Source organism: Kogia breviceps, chromosome 2 (genome assembly GCF_026419965.1).
Source record: "Kogia breviceps isolate mKogBre1 chromosome 2, mKogBre1 haplotype 1, whole genome shotgun sequence".
Taxonomy (NCBI): Eukaryota; Metazoa; Chordata; class Mammalia; order Artiodactyla; family Physeteridae; genus Kogia; species Kogia breviceps.
The window spans coordinates 59220991-59237903 of record NC_081311.1 but is presented as its reverse complement, the minus strand read 5'-3'; the positions used below and the strand labels follow the sequence as shown (position 1 = coordinate 59237903).

Sequence of the window (16913 nt, the reverse complement as noted above, 5' to 3'; positions counted from 1 at the left end):
AAATTAACATTCTGATTTTTGTTCATTGCTAATTTCATAGACCAAAAAAATGTCTCATTTTCATTAATTTATTTTAGCAATGAGGCTGAACATTCTCTCCCACGTTTGTTAGACTTGTACGGTTTTACTTTTGAAGAACGTTGTCACATCCCTGTTTTTTTTGTTTCTTTGGTTTTTTTTAATTAATTTATTTATTTATGGCTGTGTTGGGTCTTCGTTTCTGTGCGCGGGCTTTCTCTAGTTGTGGCAAGCGGGGGCCACTCTTCATCGCGGTACACGGGCCTCTCGCTGTCGCGGCTTCTCTTGTTGCGGAGCACAGGCTCCAGACGCGCAGGCTCAGTAGTTGTGGCTCACGGGCCCAGTTGCTCCGCGGCATGTGGGATCTTCCCAGACCAGGGCTCGAACCCGTGTCCCCTGCATTGGCAGGCAGATTCTCAACCACTGCGTCACCAGGAAAGCCCCACATCCCTGTTTTTGACCCAGATCTCTTTAGCTCTTCTCCCTGCCGGTGAACCTCTGGCCTCGCTCTGGATTCTGAATCTGGGTTGGAGGGCCAAGGAAGGGACTTTCTTCCTCAGAGACCTTCCCTCCCTTCCTCCTTCTCTGGCCTGGCCCAGCCTCCTTTCAGCCCCTCAGAGTTCCTCCAGGAAACTTGCTTTAACCAGCATACCCTCCACGTTGAGGAGTGGCAAGTAAGAGCAGTCTCCCTGGGCAGAGCTCTTGGCATTCCACTTTTTCGGACCCCTTGGGGGCCCTCCTGATTCCCAGCCTACATACTTCAGCCCCTGCCCAGAAGTCCATTTCCCACAGATGTGTGCTCTCACAGAGAGGAGGAGGGACATGCAAGCCTTGCAGTGGGGAACCAGCTGCTTCCGTGTTGCCAGGATTCTGCTCTGGGCATTGACAGAAGTCCACTAAAGCTTGGGCAGTTCTCCGTACCCTCACGTCTGTGAGGACCCAGTGAGTTCCCGCACCTAATCATACACTCCTGTTCGCCCATGGCCCACGTCCTGTAATCTTATTTATTCTGATGCATGTGACACTTGTGGTGGCACATCAGTTCGTGGGCATGAGCCTGATGGTGACTTTCTCCTTCTCTGGAGTCTTGACCACACCTACTCCTTGCAAGTGAATTTTAAAACAGCAGGCACACTTCTAGCTTTTGATCTCCCTCAATTCACCTGATATGAAAGCAAAATTCACTAGCTGTCTGTTCTTTTGCGTGTTCTTGTTACTTGCTGATGATGGAGCTGTTTGGCTGTGAGGCTCTGCAGAAAGCACAGGGCTCACAGGTGTAGTTTGTAAGCTTAAACTGCTGCATGAACCAAAACAACGACCCTCTGGGACCCTCAGTTTTCTTTATTTGTTAAATAGAACCAATTACATTGGCAGTACTTTCCTTACAAGATTCTTGTAAAGTTGAATGATGCGCTATTCAAGTTTCTTTAAAAGGTTAAAAGATAAATTCCGGGGTGGGGGGCAAACAATAGGAAGATGCACGACAAAGTGTTATCAGTCTCTGGGTAATGGAATTATAGGGAATTTTAATATTCTTTTTGTCTGTGCTTTGTAAATTTTCAGTAATGAACATAACATATATTCACTTAGTGGATAAATATATACCATGATTTTTATTGATGTTCTATCCTTAGTTCTCAGGAGAGACTGTTGCAAAGACATAAGGTGGTCTCGGTGTTTTTAACTCCTTAGAAATCTCTCCATCATCTTCCCCACCCTCCTAGGCTCTAGACCTCCAAGGATGGAGGCTAAGAGGAGAAAGACAATGCATGGGAAGCCTGGTTTCAAGAGATGGTGTTGTACTAATCACTAGACTAGGCATTTGGCTAACCATGAAAGGAAATGGTTGACATAGCTGGGTGAAAAGCTGTCACCCAGCATGAGAAGGCCCAGCCAGGCCAGGGCCACCGCGTCTCACCCTGGGCACCTTGCCCATGACTGGTGCCCAGTTGTACCTTAGTCGCCTTCGGTACCTGGAGGCTCAGAGTCCAGGTTTTCTAGTTCTTTCAGGTGACGTTCAGCATGTTAAATTGTCAACCTTGGCTGTGTTTTTGCTGCCCACCATGGAGAAGCAGGTCAAGTTTTAGCTCTACTTGGTGCCTCAAGGCTGAATTAGTTCTTTCTTTTTGTGGGGGAGAGATTGCAGCTGTCCAGGTGCACCAGTGAGACGTCCTCTCTTGAGCTAAGGACCGTCTCAGCCATTGATTTGCCTTCACCTCACTCTCCAGCCTCTTCGACTGCAGGCCAGCCCCAGAGCTGCCACTGGCTTCAGAGGCTGTCGGTCTGGTTGGGAGCAGAAAAGCAGAAAGGGTGAGCTGGAGAGGCCCCAGGCAAGTGAGCTCAGGCTGGGTGGAGCTGGCCCAGGCATTTGAAGAGGCAGGCTTTATAGGGAGGGGCTGCTGGCTGTCGATGACCCCAAAAGCCAGACCTTGGAGGCGACTGTATAATAAAAATAGGGCTCCCACCATTCAAGCAGAAGCAGAGCAGCTTCGCAGAGCCTTGGTGTTGGCTTATAGGGCTGCCTCTATCGTGAGAGGAAAGAGAGATTTCTCAATTATCCTGTTGCAGCCAAGCCTTACTATGGGGAGCCTGTCCTGCCTGGGACTTTACAATCTCTTTGATGGTAGCCAGGATATTCCCCACCCCCGCTGCTGACTACTGGGGAGAAACAAGACAGAAAAAAAAAAGAATTTGCTCAGAAAATGGAAGATGTGAATGAGATTAAAGTGAGAATATTTAAATTACAGAAATTTAGTGCTTTCAAGCATCCTCAAGCACTTCTGAAGCACCCATTTAGGGACTGCTGATTGATAAGAGGTGATGAATTATTCTTATCTCATCATCAATGCCGGTCCCTGGCTCTCTGGAGGGCAACCCTTGGTTAACCTAATTTGAATCTAATTTGTATGACTTAAAAGTAATAAAACAAGTACGTGCTTGAGCCTACTAAAGCCTAATTTATTTAATAAGACATTTCTTAAAGAATTTTACTTTAGAGCTGGAAGGGACCTTGGAAATCATCCCTTTATTTTACAAATAAAGAAACTGAGTCCCAAAACAATAAGATGTTTTGCCAAGGGCCACACGGAATGGCCACCCACACTGGAGGCTTGAACTCTCTGCCCCAATCCTGCTGGAGGGCTTTCGCTGTACTCCACACTGTCCCCAAGGTTCCCACTTGCAGATTCAGACCCCCTACCAAGTTGTGGGAAATGGGTGGCTGTGCCTTGAGCCCTTGAGGAGGAAGACTTCTCCACGAGGCCACCAAAAGGTAGCTGCCTGGCCTGCACTGACCCCCGCTGCTGACCCAGCACATTTCACACCAGCCACATCCCTCCGGTCAGTGGCCTCTTCTCGCCAGGCTGTGGTGATGGTGTGGGAGGATGGGGGAGACATCTCTGCCTCTCCTCAGGCTGGTGAGCAACAGACACTTGGAGTCACCGGGCATCCCATTTGGTGATTCCCCTTGGGATAAGCTGAGATTGAGAAAATGCTTTAGATGTTCTGAAACCCACAGGCGTGTAGGGCTTTGATGTGGTACTGCCCCCTCAGGCCTTAGGCCACCCGGGTTCCTAGAAGGCCGGGACAGCATCTATGGAGGGAGTAGGCTGGAGAAGGCCGATTAAGAGGGACTCTCTTCCTTCCAACCTGGACTCGGGTTCATGATAGCATCTCCTGGGAGAAATTTGACCAGGGGTGTTTTCTGTCCCAAGGCTGCCCGTAGCAGAGGGATGCTGAGTGGCAAAGTGTAATGACTGTTCTTTACCTCCCTCTCACACTGTGAGTTGGATTTCCAGAAGCTGTCTGATCTCTAATAGTTCACACACAGTGGCTGTGCCAGGACCGGTGCTGAGAATCAGATGTATTCACCCATTGAATCCACATCTTCTAGGTGAAGAAATTGAAGTTCAGAAAGCTTGAGTGACTTGCCCAAGGCCACATGGGAACCAGTAATTTGACCCAGACGTTGTGGCTCCAGAGCAGATGCCCAGCCATTCTGTGCTTGAGGAGAGAGGAGTGGGGAAAGAGTGAGCTGCTTCTTGGGGGTCAGCCTGGTGCCCAGCAGGTCCCAGGCATCGTTGGTCTAGACTTCAGGAGCAGCCAGTGGCTCTGGCTGCCTCAGGACACCCATTCTCACTCCTGGATTCTAACCACCTTAACTTTCAGATCCTTGGCTTTTAAGAATCTTAGGTGCTTTAGGGAACGGAAAAACTCAACCTAAATGCAAATGTCAAATTAAAACTGAGGCTTTGTGCATGAGGAGCCAGTATGAGCGTTTCACTGCTCTGCGCAATACCTACAAAGAGATGGAGAGACACGGGCAGCTGTGCCTGCTTTCAGCCAGGCTGTAACCTTGGTGTGGTTGCGTTGACAGTGGAAATAACTTCTTTCTCAGTAAGCATCTGTGAGTCTCATTAACCTCGTTAAGTGGGTGTCAAGGAGGGACCCTGAGCAGAGATGGGGACAAGGTCAAGGTCAGGTGGGTGCTGACCTCTCCTGGGCTGTGCACGCAGGTCACACACACTGACTGTGGAGCCTGCCTAGACTGTGCGTGTGTGTTTGTCTGGGGGCTCAATTCGGCAGAGCCGGAGTGAATCAAAAGGGCAGTGACATTCCCTTGCTTGAAGGAAGCAAACTTATGCTCAGATGTCAAGGAAGTAAGCGTACCTTATTGCGTCAAACCCTATTGTCTGTCACTCTATTACACTAGGCCATTTGTATCCTGCTCATACACTCAGTGGCTTCCTGAATAAAGTCCCTTGGCCCTGACCTACCTTCCCAGGTTTCTTTCTCACTAAGTAGCAATAATAACAACATTTGCATTTGTCTGTTACTTCATTATTTACAAAATGCTTTCACATTCCATTATTTCTTTGAATCCTCTCAGTAACCATCTGTAGAGGCCCAGAAAGGTGAAAGGACCTACCCAAAGCCTCTGCACCTGGAGACGGCTGTGGCTGTGGTACCTTGTGTGTTACCGTTTGGAATGTTTGCTGCCCATCCGGAGGGGTGTGTTACACTTTCCTGCCCCATTGTCATGAGGCTTTGGCATGGACTTGCTTTGGCCGGTGAAATGTGGGCATCAGTGTCTTGTGTCACTTCCGAGTCAGTCTGTGGTTTGCCATGTCTCTCTTTTCTCTCTGCCGGGAGCCTGACAATATCCCAGAGAGGGGCTGAGTCCTGAGTCCTGGAGTCGAGTGGAGAGACCATGGACATGTCACATGAGGGAGAAGTAAACCGCTGTTCTGGTAGGCCAACAAGATGTTGGGAATGCCTGTCATCACAGCACAGCTAAGTCTAAGCTAATCACACAGTAGTCAAACTTGGCTTAATCTCAGACCCTCTGGAAGCACACTCTCTACTGCATTCAACCCCAGTGTTCCAGATGAATCGCCCTGTTTGCTCGCACCTCCCTGCCTTTTCTCACCCTGTTCCCTCAGCCTAGAATTCTGTTGAAATCCTACCCATCTTCCAAAGCCAAGCTTAGAATTCACCTCTTCTGTGATGCTTTCTCAGATCCATAATACCAGGCACTTACTGAGCGTTTACTATGTGGCACCTACTACTCTAGCACTTCACTTGTTTTAATTCGTTCAATTTTCACCTGTGAGATAAGCCTTGTTACTGTTGCCATAGAAGAGGAAGAGAGGTAAAATAACTTGTCCAAAATCACACACTGGTAAATGGCAGAGCCAAGACTCAAACCCCATGCTCCTTCTAACCCACTACCTATTTCTCTTTCTGTTCCCTGTTACATTTCTACACATCTCTTCTCCTCAACTGGAAAACAGCTTCTTTATCTGACTGACCACATTTTCTTGATCCTGGTTTGAGAATATATACTGCCACTGCCTGGTGGTGTACCCTTGGGCTGGTCACTTAATTTCTCTGAACCTCAGTTTCCTCTTTGTATCCCCCAAAGCTCCTAGCAAGGTGCCCAGTAAATACTGATTGACTAAATGGATGAACTCCATGAGCCTTGGTTTGCTCATTTTTTAAATGGGAGAGATAACGGTACCTCCTTCATAGAGTTGTTGGGGGGTTTCAGTGATGCCTAGCAAAGGGCACGGCACATGGTAAGAATCCAATATAATTTGACTATTGTTACTATTATAAGCTGTAGGAAAGGTAAATGTAGTATGTAATATACAGAGAGAAAAAACCTACTTCTCATCATGGGGATTGGGAAAGCTAACCTCATGGCAGAAGCGACTTGAGTGGACTTTGAAGAAGGCATAGAATCTGGACATGGAAATAAGGTGAAGGGAAGGGCATTTTAGGAAAAGGGAACAGCACAGAGAAAGACACAGAGACAGTGTAAATCTTAAAATCTTAATCCTCCTTCCCCTATTTATACCATTTGTAGGGTCAGATCTCAGGAAATAATACTAAATATTAAAAATAAGTTTATGCATAAAGATGTCCACTGTAGCATTATTTATAAAAGTGAGAACATGAAAGTGACTGATATGTCCAATGGTAGGGAAAGTGGTTAAATAAATGATCTTCTATCCATCTGATATAATACATATATAATTATAGTTACTATTATAATGAAATATATGAGAAGTATGTAATAAGGGAAAAGTTTATGAATGATGCTATGTGGAAAAGAGACAAGATAAAATGAATAACCAATATTGTCACAACTATACAAAAAGAATGTAAAACCAAATGTATCATGTAGAAAGTGTAGGAGGAAATGTACTGCAGTCTTAGTAGGCGTGGCTTGGCGTGATGGACTTGGGTGATTGTTTTGAGATATTTAAAAGTTTTCTTCCTTACATTAATCACTATTTTATTATTATAGCTAAACTTTTTGAGTGCTTACTCTGTACTAGGCACTGCACTAATATTTGACATATATTATCTCAATCCATACAACCCTATAAGGAAGGTTCTCTTGTTAACCTGTTACAAATAGGGAAGCTAAGAGGTCTATATTTATACAATGAGTTTACATTACGTTTAAAATAGGAAAACAATATAGTTACTACGTTTATGTAATATTTTATTATTAAAAGATAAGAGATTCAGATTCCCCCCCCTTTTTTGTTACTTCAAACAATGAGAAACATTGTTGTACATATTTCCTTGTGTATTGGTACTCTTATTTCTGTAAGTCACATTTCTGAAAGTGATATTTGAGGTCAAAGTGTATGCATGCCTTTTTTATTTTGAACTAATTTTAGACTTAACAGAAAAGTTGCAAAAATAGTACAGAGATTATTTGGCAATAAAAAAGAATAAACCACTGATACACACTACAGCTTGGATGAACCTTGAAAACAGTATGCTAAGTGTAAGAAGCCAGTCACAATAGGCCATTTATTATTATTCCATTTATATGAAATGTCCAGGATAGGTAAATACATAGAAACAGAGCAGATTGTTGGCTGCCTAAGGCTGGGGGAATATGGGGAATTGAGAGTGATTACTTAATGGGTTCAGGGTTTCCTTTTGAGGTAATGAAAATGCTTTGAAATTAGATGGTGGTTGTACAACTCTGTGAATATAATAAAACCACCGAATTGTATACTCTAAAAGGATGAATTTTATGGAATGCAAGTTATATCTCAGTAAAGCTATTGTTTTTTAAAAAGTAAACAATAGAGTCCCTATTTAGAGGAACCCACGTTCCCCAATGTTCACAACTGAGAAAAGATTGGATAAATTATGATACAGCTATACTAAGGAATATTGAAAGTACAGAAGAGTATAATTTCTTTTTCTGCTAAAAATTATTTAAAAGAAATAAAAATCCTTTAAATGTATGCATATATTTCCTTGTGTTTGCAATCACATACATAAAATGAGCTTAATGCTGGTTACTCAGGGCAGAGTTAAGAGAGGACAAAGGGAGATTATGCAGTTGGTTTTTATAACCCTCTATTTAGTTTAATTTAGTGTAAAAGGGCATATAATTTTTATAACTTTTTCCATTTAAAAATATTAAGAAAAAAAAAAGAAAAGGGGTTCTGCTCCTGAATTTCCCATGACTAGACAGTTATCTCTAGGTTGTTTTTGTCTTTTTTTGGCGGTATGCAGGCCTCTCACTTTGTGGCCTCTCCCATTGTGGAGCACAGGCTCCAGATGCGCAGGCCCAGCGGCCATGGCTCATGGGCCTAGCAGCTCTGCGGCACGTGGGATCTTCCCGGACCGGGGCACGAACCCGCGTCCCCTGCATCGGCAGGCGGGCTCTCAACCACTACGCCACCAGGGAAGCCCTATCTCTAGGTTTTTAAGCAGCAAGGTGTTTATTAAAAATCACACATGCAGTGGTTCTGCACCATCTCAGAGAGCTAGAATCCTGGGGGATGGAGGGAGGAGCAGGAGTGGTAGTCAGGATGAAAACTTCTGGGTTAGGCAAAACTGCATTTGAATCCCAGCTCTCAGCCACTTACTGAGCTGTGGACCTTGGGCCAGTTACGTAACTGCTCTGTGTCTCGGTTTCCTTGTCTTTAAAATGGGAGTAATTAGATGACCTCTCATTGGGCTGTAGTGAAAATAAAGTGAGGTCATGCATGCAAGATGCTTAGCACAGTGCCTGGCACATAGTATTCAATAAAGGGTAAGTATAATTATTATTATTATTTACAGTAGGCACTTCCTAATTGTTTGAAGAGTGGGGAACGGTGACTATAAAAATCTAGAGGAGGGGACAGTGACCTCAACTTTGCTCAGTCTCCCATGCTTCCTGACACATATGGTGATGTGCTCTTATGCCACCCACCTGAGAACTGACTTTATTCTTGCTGGTCTTATCCCCATCTAAAATAAAAGACTACATTTCCCAGCTTCCTTTGCAGCTAAGGGCAGGGGAAGTCTTGGGTGGGACTTCCCTTCAGGAAGATGTCCTTTTCCTCTTCCTTGCCTGCAGCCTTCCAGTGGTCTGGATCCTGCAGTTGATGGCAGGAGTCCTGCTAGCATTGTCAGACCTTGAAGCAACCCTGAAGGAAGAAACCACACCCTGGGGATGGTGGAACCCAAGCCTGGGAGCCTGGGAGCCTGAGCCCCTGGTGACCCTGGAGTCACTATGCCAGCCCCAGCTCACCTTCCTCTGCACTTCTTTTATGTAAGAGAGAAACCAATCTCTATCTCGCTTAAGCCCCTTTTCTGAGTTTTCTGTGATAGGAAAATAAACCCAGCCCTAACTAATAGAGTTCTCTCAGAAGCAACCTAAAAAGCAAGAGCTCATGGCGGGAAGGTGGCAAGGGCTGTGCCCTGGGGAGGGCTAGCTACCAAAGGTGAGGCTGGGCCTCACCACTTACTCATCGCCGATGTAGAGCTTGGGCCAGACCTCGTTGACATGCGTGTACTGGGGACCGCCCTTCCAGAAGAGACGCTCCAGCTCGAAGGCTCCGGGGGTACAATAATCCTCAGCCTCCCCCTCCTCCTCCACCTTCGGCAGCAGCTTCTTGGCAGACGGGTAAGCATTCTTGAGGCTTGTCTTCGGTTCTCTGGATGTCATTTTGGAGCCAAGGGATTTTCTTTCCTTTCTGCAGCTGGTCATGAAAGAGGGTCAGGATTGCAGTTAGCAGGGACAGAGGTAGGGAATGGGCTTTACAAAAAAGAGGAGGGTATAAGCTGATCTGAAGATTTGGCAGGCATTTCCCCAGCCTGTTTTGCTCCTGCTTCCTCTTCCCAGGCCACAGAGGTCAATAGGGAAGGCCATGATGGCAGTTAAACAACACTTCCCCGAGATTCCAGTCTCCTGCAAAGCAAGCATGCTGGGCACCCTCTGACATGGGCATTTGCTACAGACACAAACAGGCTTCAGGTCTAAGAAATCCCTGCAGGCTGCCTGTCCCTTGCCACCTTTCTTTTAGATTTAACCCCTTTTTTGGTGCCTACTCTTTCCTTTATGTGACCGGAGTCTGCTGGCTCAGGCCATTTTGAACCTGAATAAGAAGGCCCAGGAGGTCCCTACCATTCCAGGCCTGTGGTATTCAGCGTCTGCAGAGAGCTGTCGTCCAGTAGAAAGGGCACACCTGGAAATCCAGAGCCTGTGTGGTCTGGGCAGCCACACACATTCCCGGGCTTCGGAAATCTTGGGGTGGAAGGAAACTTGGCTGCGTGAGGGTTTGTCAACTTGTTAGGAAGTTGAAGTCAACACCAGCTGCTCTCACACTAGGAGGCTGGCAGTTGTGCTAGCTTACCAGGGGTTTGGAAGAGATGTTCCAAGCTAGAAAGATGTGTCTGCAGATTGGAACGTGTATTTGCAGAGCTTCTCAGGCTCTGCGGGTGGAATATGGGTGAAGAGTTTCCATTGTCCCCAAAGAAATGAATTCATTGAGGAATTGGGCACCATGTGTTCTGTGAGCTGAGTGACCGATACACTCAGGCAGCCTGGGAAGGGAGGTTATACTCCTCGTGCGGGGAGACTGGAGGGAAGGGAGAAAGGGTGGAGTGACTGAGAAACGTGAGCGCAGGTGAGTGATGGGGAGGGAACGTTACTCATTTATGTAAAAAATACTTATGTAGCACTTACTGTGTGCTAGGCACTGTTCCAAGTGCTTTGCAATTATTAACTCATTTAATCTTCTTAACAACCCTAAGAAACAGGCACCATGGTTATCTCCATTTTGGAGATGAGGAAAACTGTAAATTGAGAATGTTTATAACACATGGTCTTAGTCTTCTGAGGAAAAAAAAAAATTGCCCAGAGGGCAGGGGTTGGGGTGGAGGGTGCAGCGTGAGGAGGGGCAGGCCTGGGACTTGAAGAATGTAAAAAAGCCCTAGTAGCTTCAAAGACCATTAGGATCCTATCAAAAAGACCCAGAACACATCTTGAAGAGGCTCCCACTTATCAAAAGTGGGACAATTTGAGCATGAATAATAAAAATAACTGCAGTTAGTAGAAACACATCAAACATTTAAATCACAATGATACTCAAAACAATTATTCACTGTTGGAAGATGCTAGAGAGCCAGCTCATTATGAAGACAGGCCAGTAAAAGGAAAGAATCTAGCATTTGTCATTCCTCTTGGATGCAAACTGTACTACTGGGTAGATGAGGGAAATTTTCTTTTATAGAAGAACTTCAATAAAGAAGGAAGGAAGCACCATTTTACAACAGCCGATGAGCTAATGGATGTAGGCACTGAGAACTGACTGCTGGCAGCATAAGAGACGTCTGACGTCACAGGCCTTCTGATGGAGAAACACACCACCGCTACCATGAAAGCAGCCTCGCCAAAGGAAGACCTGGATCCTTGATCACAGTCCTCAGAGTCTAGATCTAGCAACCAATTTGCAGGAGATTCAGAAGACAGTTAAATTATACCTCAGGGCCTTATCTTTTGGAAATATGTAGTAAAATGTTCACAGATGAAATGATATAATGTCTGGGATTTGTTTCAAAAATAATGCTATTGGAAAATACAATGATATATTGTGTCGGGGAGAGGGGTATAGGTGGAGGTGTGATGAGGCAGGATTTGCCAAGAATGATGGCTGCAAGGTCACACTGTTCCTCTTTGTGTTTGAAATTGTCCATTAAATTTTTTAAAAAAAGAACAGGAAGGGCTTCCCTGGTGGCGCAGTGGTTGAGAGTCCACCTGCCGATGCAGGGGACACCGGTTCGTGCCTCGGTCCAGGAAGATCCCACATGCCGCGGAGTGGCTGGGCCCGTGAGCCATGGCCGCTGAGCCTGCGCGTCCGGAGCCTGTGCTCCGCAACGGCAGAGGCCACAACGGTGAGAGGACCGCGTACCGCAAAAAAAAAAAAAAAAAAAAAAAGAAAGAAAGAAAAAGAACAGGAAAAGGCTGAAACCACCGCTCTGGGAAATTTGATTCTCCCAAGTTCACAGTAGGTGAATTAAAGGATCACTGGCTAGCAGTGTTTTGGGGGAAGCCTGGATCTGTGACTTTTTCCTGCAGAATCCTGAGTTGAGGGGTGGGGGGGGCAATGGGCTGCAGAGGCCACCCTTCTTTGGAGTCTGTCAAAGCGTGATCTAAAGACCACCTCCCTCAAAATCATCTGGCACTTGCTAAAAATACAAATTCCTGGGCTTCCCTGGTGGCGCAGTGGTTGAGAGTCCGCCTGCTGGTGCAGGGGACACGGGTTCGTGCCCCGGTCTGGGAAGATCCCACATGCCGCGGAGCGGCTGGACCCGTGAGCCATGGCTGCTGGGCCTGCGCGTCCGGAGCCTGTGCTCCACAACGAGAGAGGCCACAACAGTGAGAGGCCCGCGCACCGCAAAAAAAACCACAACAAACAGATTCCTGGGTTGCACCCTAGACCAGAGTCGGGCCTAGGAGTCTGTATTTTAACAAGCTCCCAAGTGAGTCTGTTGCTCACTAAAGTTTGATAATAATTGCCCAAGAATGTGGTTCAAGAGTCAAGGAGCTGGGACTTCCTTGGTGGTCCAGTGGTAAAGAATCTGCCTTTCAATGCCGGGGATGTGGGTTCGATCCCTGGTCGGGGAACTAAGATCTCACATACCGCGGGGCAACTAAGCCCGTGCATCACGACTACCGAGCTTGAGCGCCTCAACTAGAGAGCCCGCGTGCCGCAAACTACAGAGCCCACGCACCCCAGAGCCTGCGAGCCACACCTAGAGGGAAGCCCACGCGCCTTAACCAAGAGCCCGCATACCTCCATGAAGATCCTGCGTGCCACAACTAAGACCCGATGCAGCCAACAAAAACAGAAAAAAAAAGAGTCAAGGAGCTGCTGAGTCAAGAGAAGGGTAGGAATGGTGCTCAATATGCTTTCCATCTTCTCATTGACGTGCAGACCCAGGTCTTTAGCCCAGAGTAAGGGTGTGGGACTGGGACGAGGGAAGGGCTGGACAGCCTTATTCCAAGGCTCCTTGAAGATGCTCCTTCATGTTGTTTTCAGCCTCGGTGTCTGACACATAAGAGGTGCTCAGAAGGTGAATGAGGGAATGGCCTCATAGTGAGGCCTCATAGTGAATGAACGGAAGGAGTGATTCAGGGTGAATGAGTAAGACTGGGGGGCCTGTGCTGGGGGCTCTGTCGGAGCTGATGAGGCAGGACGGAGCCTTGGGCTAATTCGGAGGCGGGGGAAGGTGAACAAGGAGCAGAATACAGGGTGGACAGTCCCCTGCAGCAGGGACGAGCGACCCGAACTTCACTCTGGGGCCTGGCGGCTGGCACTTGCAGTCACCAAAGGAGGTGCTATTTTAAGGGATGGCCTGAAACTTCTGTAGCGGAGCCAGTCCAGACGCCTCAGTCTCCTGAGAGTGGTCACGCCCTCCCCGCTGCAGGCCTGAGGCACCTTGACTTTGAGAAGTCTGGAGTTCTGCCCGTCTACGGCACCAGCTCTTCTTGTTTCCAAGGGAGTCAAAGCTGGGCACCATTTACCTAAATTTAGAGGTTTGGGCCATTTTGAACCCTGCCTGCCACCAAAGGAGGCTTCAGAAGAAGGGATTTTAGGGAGACACTGGAGTAACTGCATGCTGAACCTTCTGCCCGCCTCCTTGTATTCCTGAAGCTGACCTCACCCTTGCTGAGGCTGGTCCTCCTTCATTATACTGTGGAAGGAGCCATCCCCATCCCCATCTCCGTGCTGAAAGCCCCGGCTGGATTTCCAGACAGAAGAGGAAGTGGTGTGGTCTACCCAGAGCGGCTTGGCACACAGAGGGAGCCCTGGGATCTATTATCCTCCAGCATGCAGATTGGATGGGGGACGAGAACAAAGCACAGAGCCGTCCAGAAACCACAGACCTGTAATCTTTCCAAATCCTGAAGGCGGCTTGTGTGCATCCCTCTCTGCACGGCTCCCAAATCTTTGAATCTCAGAAAGGCCGGGAGTGTCTGTTTCCCAGATCACAGCCAAAATGGAAGGGGAAGACAAATCTGTTCTGTTTGGTTTCCATAGATTCGACCTAGAGATTAACTGCCAAGGTCTTGATGACACATACAATATCAATCACAGGCTAAATGTCATAATGAGAGCTGGGCAGGTTGTCAAGAGAGGCCTCCAGGTTCCTGTTACAGCTTCATATTTAAAGGTTTGGTCCCAGGAAACCAAATGCCAACTTGAAGGCTATGTGGTCTCTATGTGTAGCAGCAGCCTGCCTCTTCCTCAAAGGATAGCAGACTCAGGCTCCTCCCTGGACGGGCCAGGCAGGTAACATAGAGGAGTTAAGCGCATTGGGTGTTAAAGAATAAAACAAACAAGCAAGAACCTAACTACTGGCCTCAGGTAGGAGGCATCAGGGAGTGGTGGGGACTGCGGCAGAGTAGAGAGCAAATGCCCCCACTGAAGGGGGTGGCAGCTTGCCATTCCATGTGGGAGTGCAAGCCCAGATGGTCAGATAGTTTTCTGAAAAGTCAGAAAGCCAGAGTTTTGTGGGAAACCTGCTGATTTTAAAATTTTAAGTCAGTAGGCAGCTGTCACAGAGGCTATCCTTGTCCTGTCACATTCCTCAGCTGAGATCGCTGCGGTATAAGTGGACAGCTCCCTTACACAAAAAGCTTCCTCACTCAAGCCCCTGTATTTCCCTGATTGAGGCTGTTGTTTGGTCTTTGTGCTGGTCAGGGAGTTACCTGCTTCCTGGAACACCTCACAAACAATTTGTTCCCAAACTCTGGTCTCAGCGTCCACCTTTGAGGGAACCCAAACTAAGATACTGCTAATTTTAATGCATTTAAAGACACTGTGATAACAGAGAATGCAGGGCCAAGTGTTACTTGACCCATAAGATTTAGAGTGCCATTTTCCTCTGTGAAACAGTGCCCTTGCCTTTGAGGAGCTATTTCCAGGAATAATCAAAATAGGGATCCCTATTTTGATCCCTATCCTGACTCCATTTCAGACTTTTCAATGGTACAGCTCGTGTCTGGTTAAAGGTTTCCCTTGCCCAGTGAGGAAAGGCTTTAATCTGAATTCAAAAATATAATTCTGACACCATGATTTGACTTTATATATATTTTTTTAAAACCCTTATAGAATTTAGGATTAACACATACACACTACTATATATAACATAGATAACCAACAAGGACCTACTGTATAGCACAGGGAACCGTACTCAATATTTTGTAATAATCTATAAGGGAAAATAATCTGAAAAAGAAAAAAATGTATATATATATATATATTCTTGTATATAACTGAATCACTGTGCTGTACCCCTTAAACTAACACAACATTGTAAATCAACTATACTTCAATTAAGAGAAAAACAACCTTGTATATTTTTGTTCTTGTTTTTAACTAGGAAAAAGAAAAAACAAACAGCAAAATGTCAATACTGTGGGCAAGTGGCAGGACTCAGGGAGATTTTTCGCCTGTCTTCTGTTTTGGGATTCGTTTAATAAATAATCATATTTTATAATAAATAACCATGTCTGTATTTTTTTTTTTTTTTTTTTTTTTTTTTTTTGCGGTATGCGGGCCTCTCACTGTTGTGGCCTCTCCCGTTGCGGAGCACAGGCTCCGGACGCACAGGCCCAGCGGCCATGGCTCACGGGCTCAGTTGCGCCGCGGCATGTGGGATCTTCCCGGACCAGGGCACGAACCCGTGTCTCCTGCATCGGCAGGCGGATTCTCAACCACTGCGCCACCAGGGAAGCCCATGTATTTTTTTAACTATGGTGGCCAAATAGAACAATCTGGGCTGGAAGCTGCTTGTGACTTCTCACTCCATCTTTCGTGTTCCCAGGACCTGGCTCTTTCCTGGGGCTCCTCTACCTGTCTGTCCCTCTCTCCCCACATTCACTGGCTTGTGGCTCTTCTCTGGTCTCAGAGCCCCAGTAATCACTGAGGACTCAGATCTACACATCTTATCCTCCCTGAGCTTTGCTTTCTTCTTTAATAAAATAGAGCTGTAACAAGAGGGGTAAAGGCGATTTTAAAAACAAACAAACAAAAACCCAACCTGAATTCTTTTGCTTTCTAAGGTGGAAGATGGGAGAAGCCCAGTGGAGAGATGCATCATTCATTTGAGTGGGAAACTTAAACCCCTAAGTGGACCCCTTGAGCCTGCAGAGACTGGCCAGGTAGCCATGCCCAGGAGTGTGAGCGACAGAACAGGCCTCCTGCTTAACAAAAAAAACACAATTTAAGGATCCTCTTCTTGGGGAAAAGGTAAGTCCTAAAGCGTGATTCAGAAAGTGATGGAGTGAACAAAGAGAGCTAAATTGTTCTGTGCAAGAAACCAAGGGGCATTCCAAGCCTCTAGAATATCCCCAGAAGGGGTGTGAGGGACCCTGCTGGGGAGTGACGAAGGGAGGGCTTGGGGCCAGAGACAGCCAGGTGAGGAACATCCAGGGCACACAGCCTCAGGACTCCTGAGAAAAGCGATCCTAACGCTTAACTTTGCGGTGCCCCCTGGCAGCGTCAGCCCTCTCTTTGTCACCCCAAACCTTCAGTGAAATTGTTAGACAGGACAGACAGCTGTGTTGATGGTGGGTTTGAGCAATCAAAGGGGAAGAGGCTTGTGCTGGTAGAGAGGAGAGACCAGAAGTTTATGCAGCAGCATGGACAGTCTGATTCTGTTCTTACACAAAAATACGTCACCAAAATATTAACACTGGCTCTGTGTTTATTTTAGAATGATGAAATTATATGCGATTCTTTTTTTTTTTTTAAGGAGCCATCTTTTCTAAAAATCTCTGTGCTGAACATATATTACTTGAGTATATGGAGGGGGAAAAAAGCCTGTGAAAGTTGTATTTGAGAGCTGTTCTGGATGTAGTAGATGCGCACCCTAAACTTACGGGCTGAGGCACAGGAAGGTGGCCTTCAGGACAAGGCCTAACCAGGTGTTCTTTACATCACATGTGGCACTGAGTGCCCTCCCGGTCAGTGTGAGCTCCCCAAAGGCAGGCCTGTGTCCTCCTTGAGCCCTCTGGTGGCAGAACCAGGACTAGGTCGTGTCACAAAGTCATTCTAGAGTCCCTCAGTGCTTCTCGGGAA

At 46.7% G+C, this 16913-nt stretch overlaps 2 protein-coding genes across 7 annotated transcripts in view; one reads left to right on the top strand and one right to left on the bottom strand.

Moving 5' to 3' along the window:
• Window positions 1–16913, top strand: part of SAMD8 (sterile alpha motif domain containing 8) — a 114014-nt gene that overhangs the window by 14749 nt on the left and 82352 nt on the right. The window contains exons 1-2 of one of the 2 annotated variants that reach the window (XM_067025323.1): window positions 8909–9448; window positions 15896–16082. The gene's annotated coding sequence lies outside the window, so the exon portion shown is untranslated. Of the gene's footprint in view, window positions 1–8908; window positions 9449–15895; window positions 16083–16913 lie in introns of those variants that run through there. The other variant, XM_067025322.1, reaches the window with a different exon arrangement.
• The window catches only part of DUSP29 (dual specificity phosphatase 29), a 36472-nt gene that overhangs the window by 14934 nt on the left and 4625 nt on the right, over window positions 1–16913 (bottom strand). For 3 of the 5 annotated variants that reach the window (XM_067025324.1, XM_067025325.1, XM_067025326.1), the window contains 2 exons: window positions 9291–9524; window positions 4946–5206 (listed from right to left, as the gene is read on the bottom strand). In XM_067025324.1, coding sequence (XP_066881425.1) covers window positions 4946–5206; window positions 9291–9524 — 495 coding nt within the window. The remainder of the gene's footprint in view (window positions 1–4945; window positions 5207–9290; window positions 9525–16913) is intronic. The other 2 variants (XM_067025327.1, XM_059053190.2) reach the window with 1 other exon arrangement.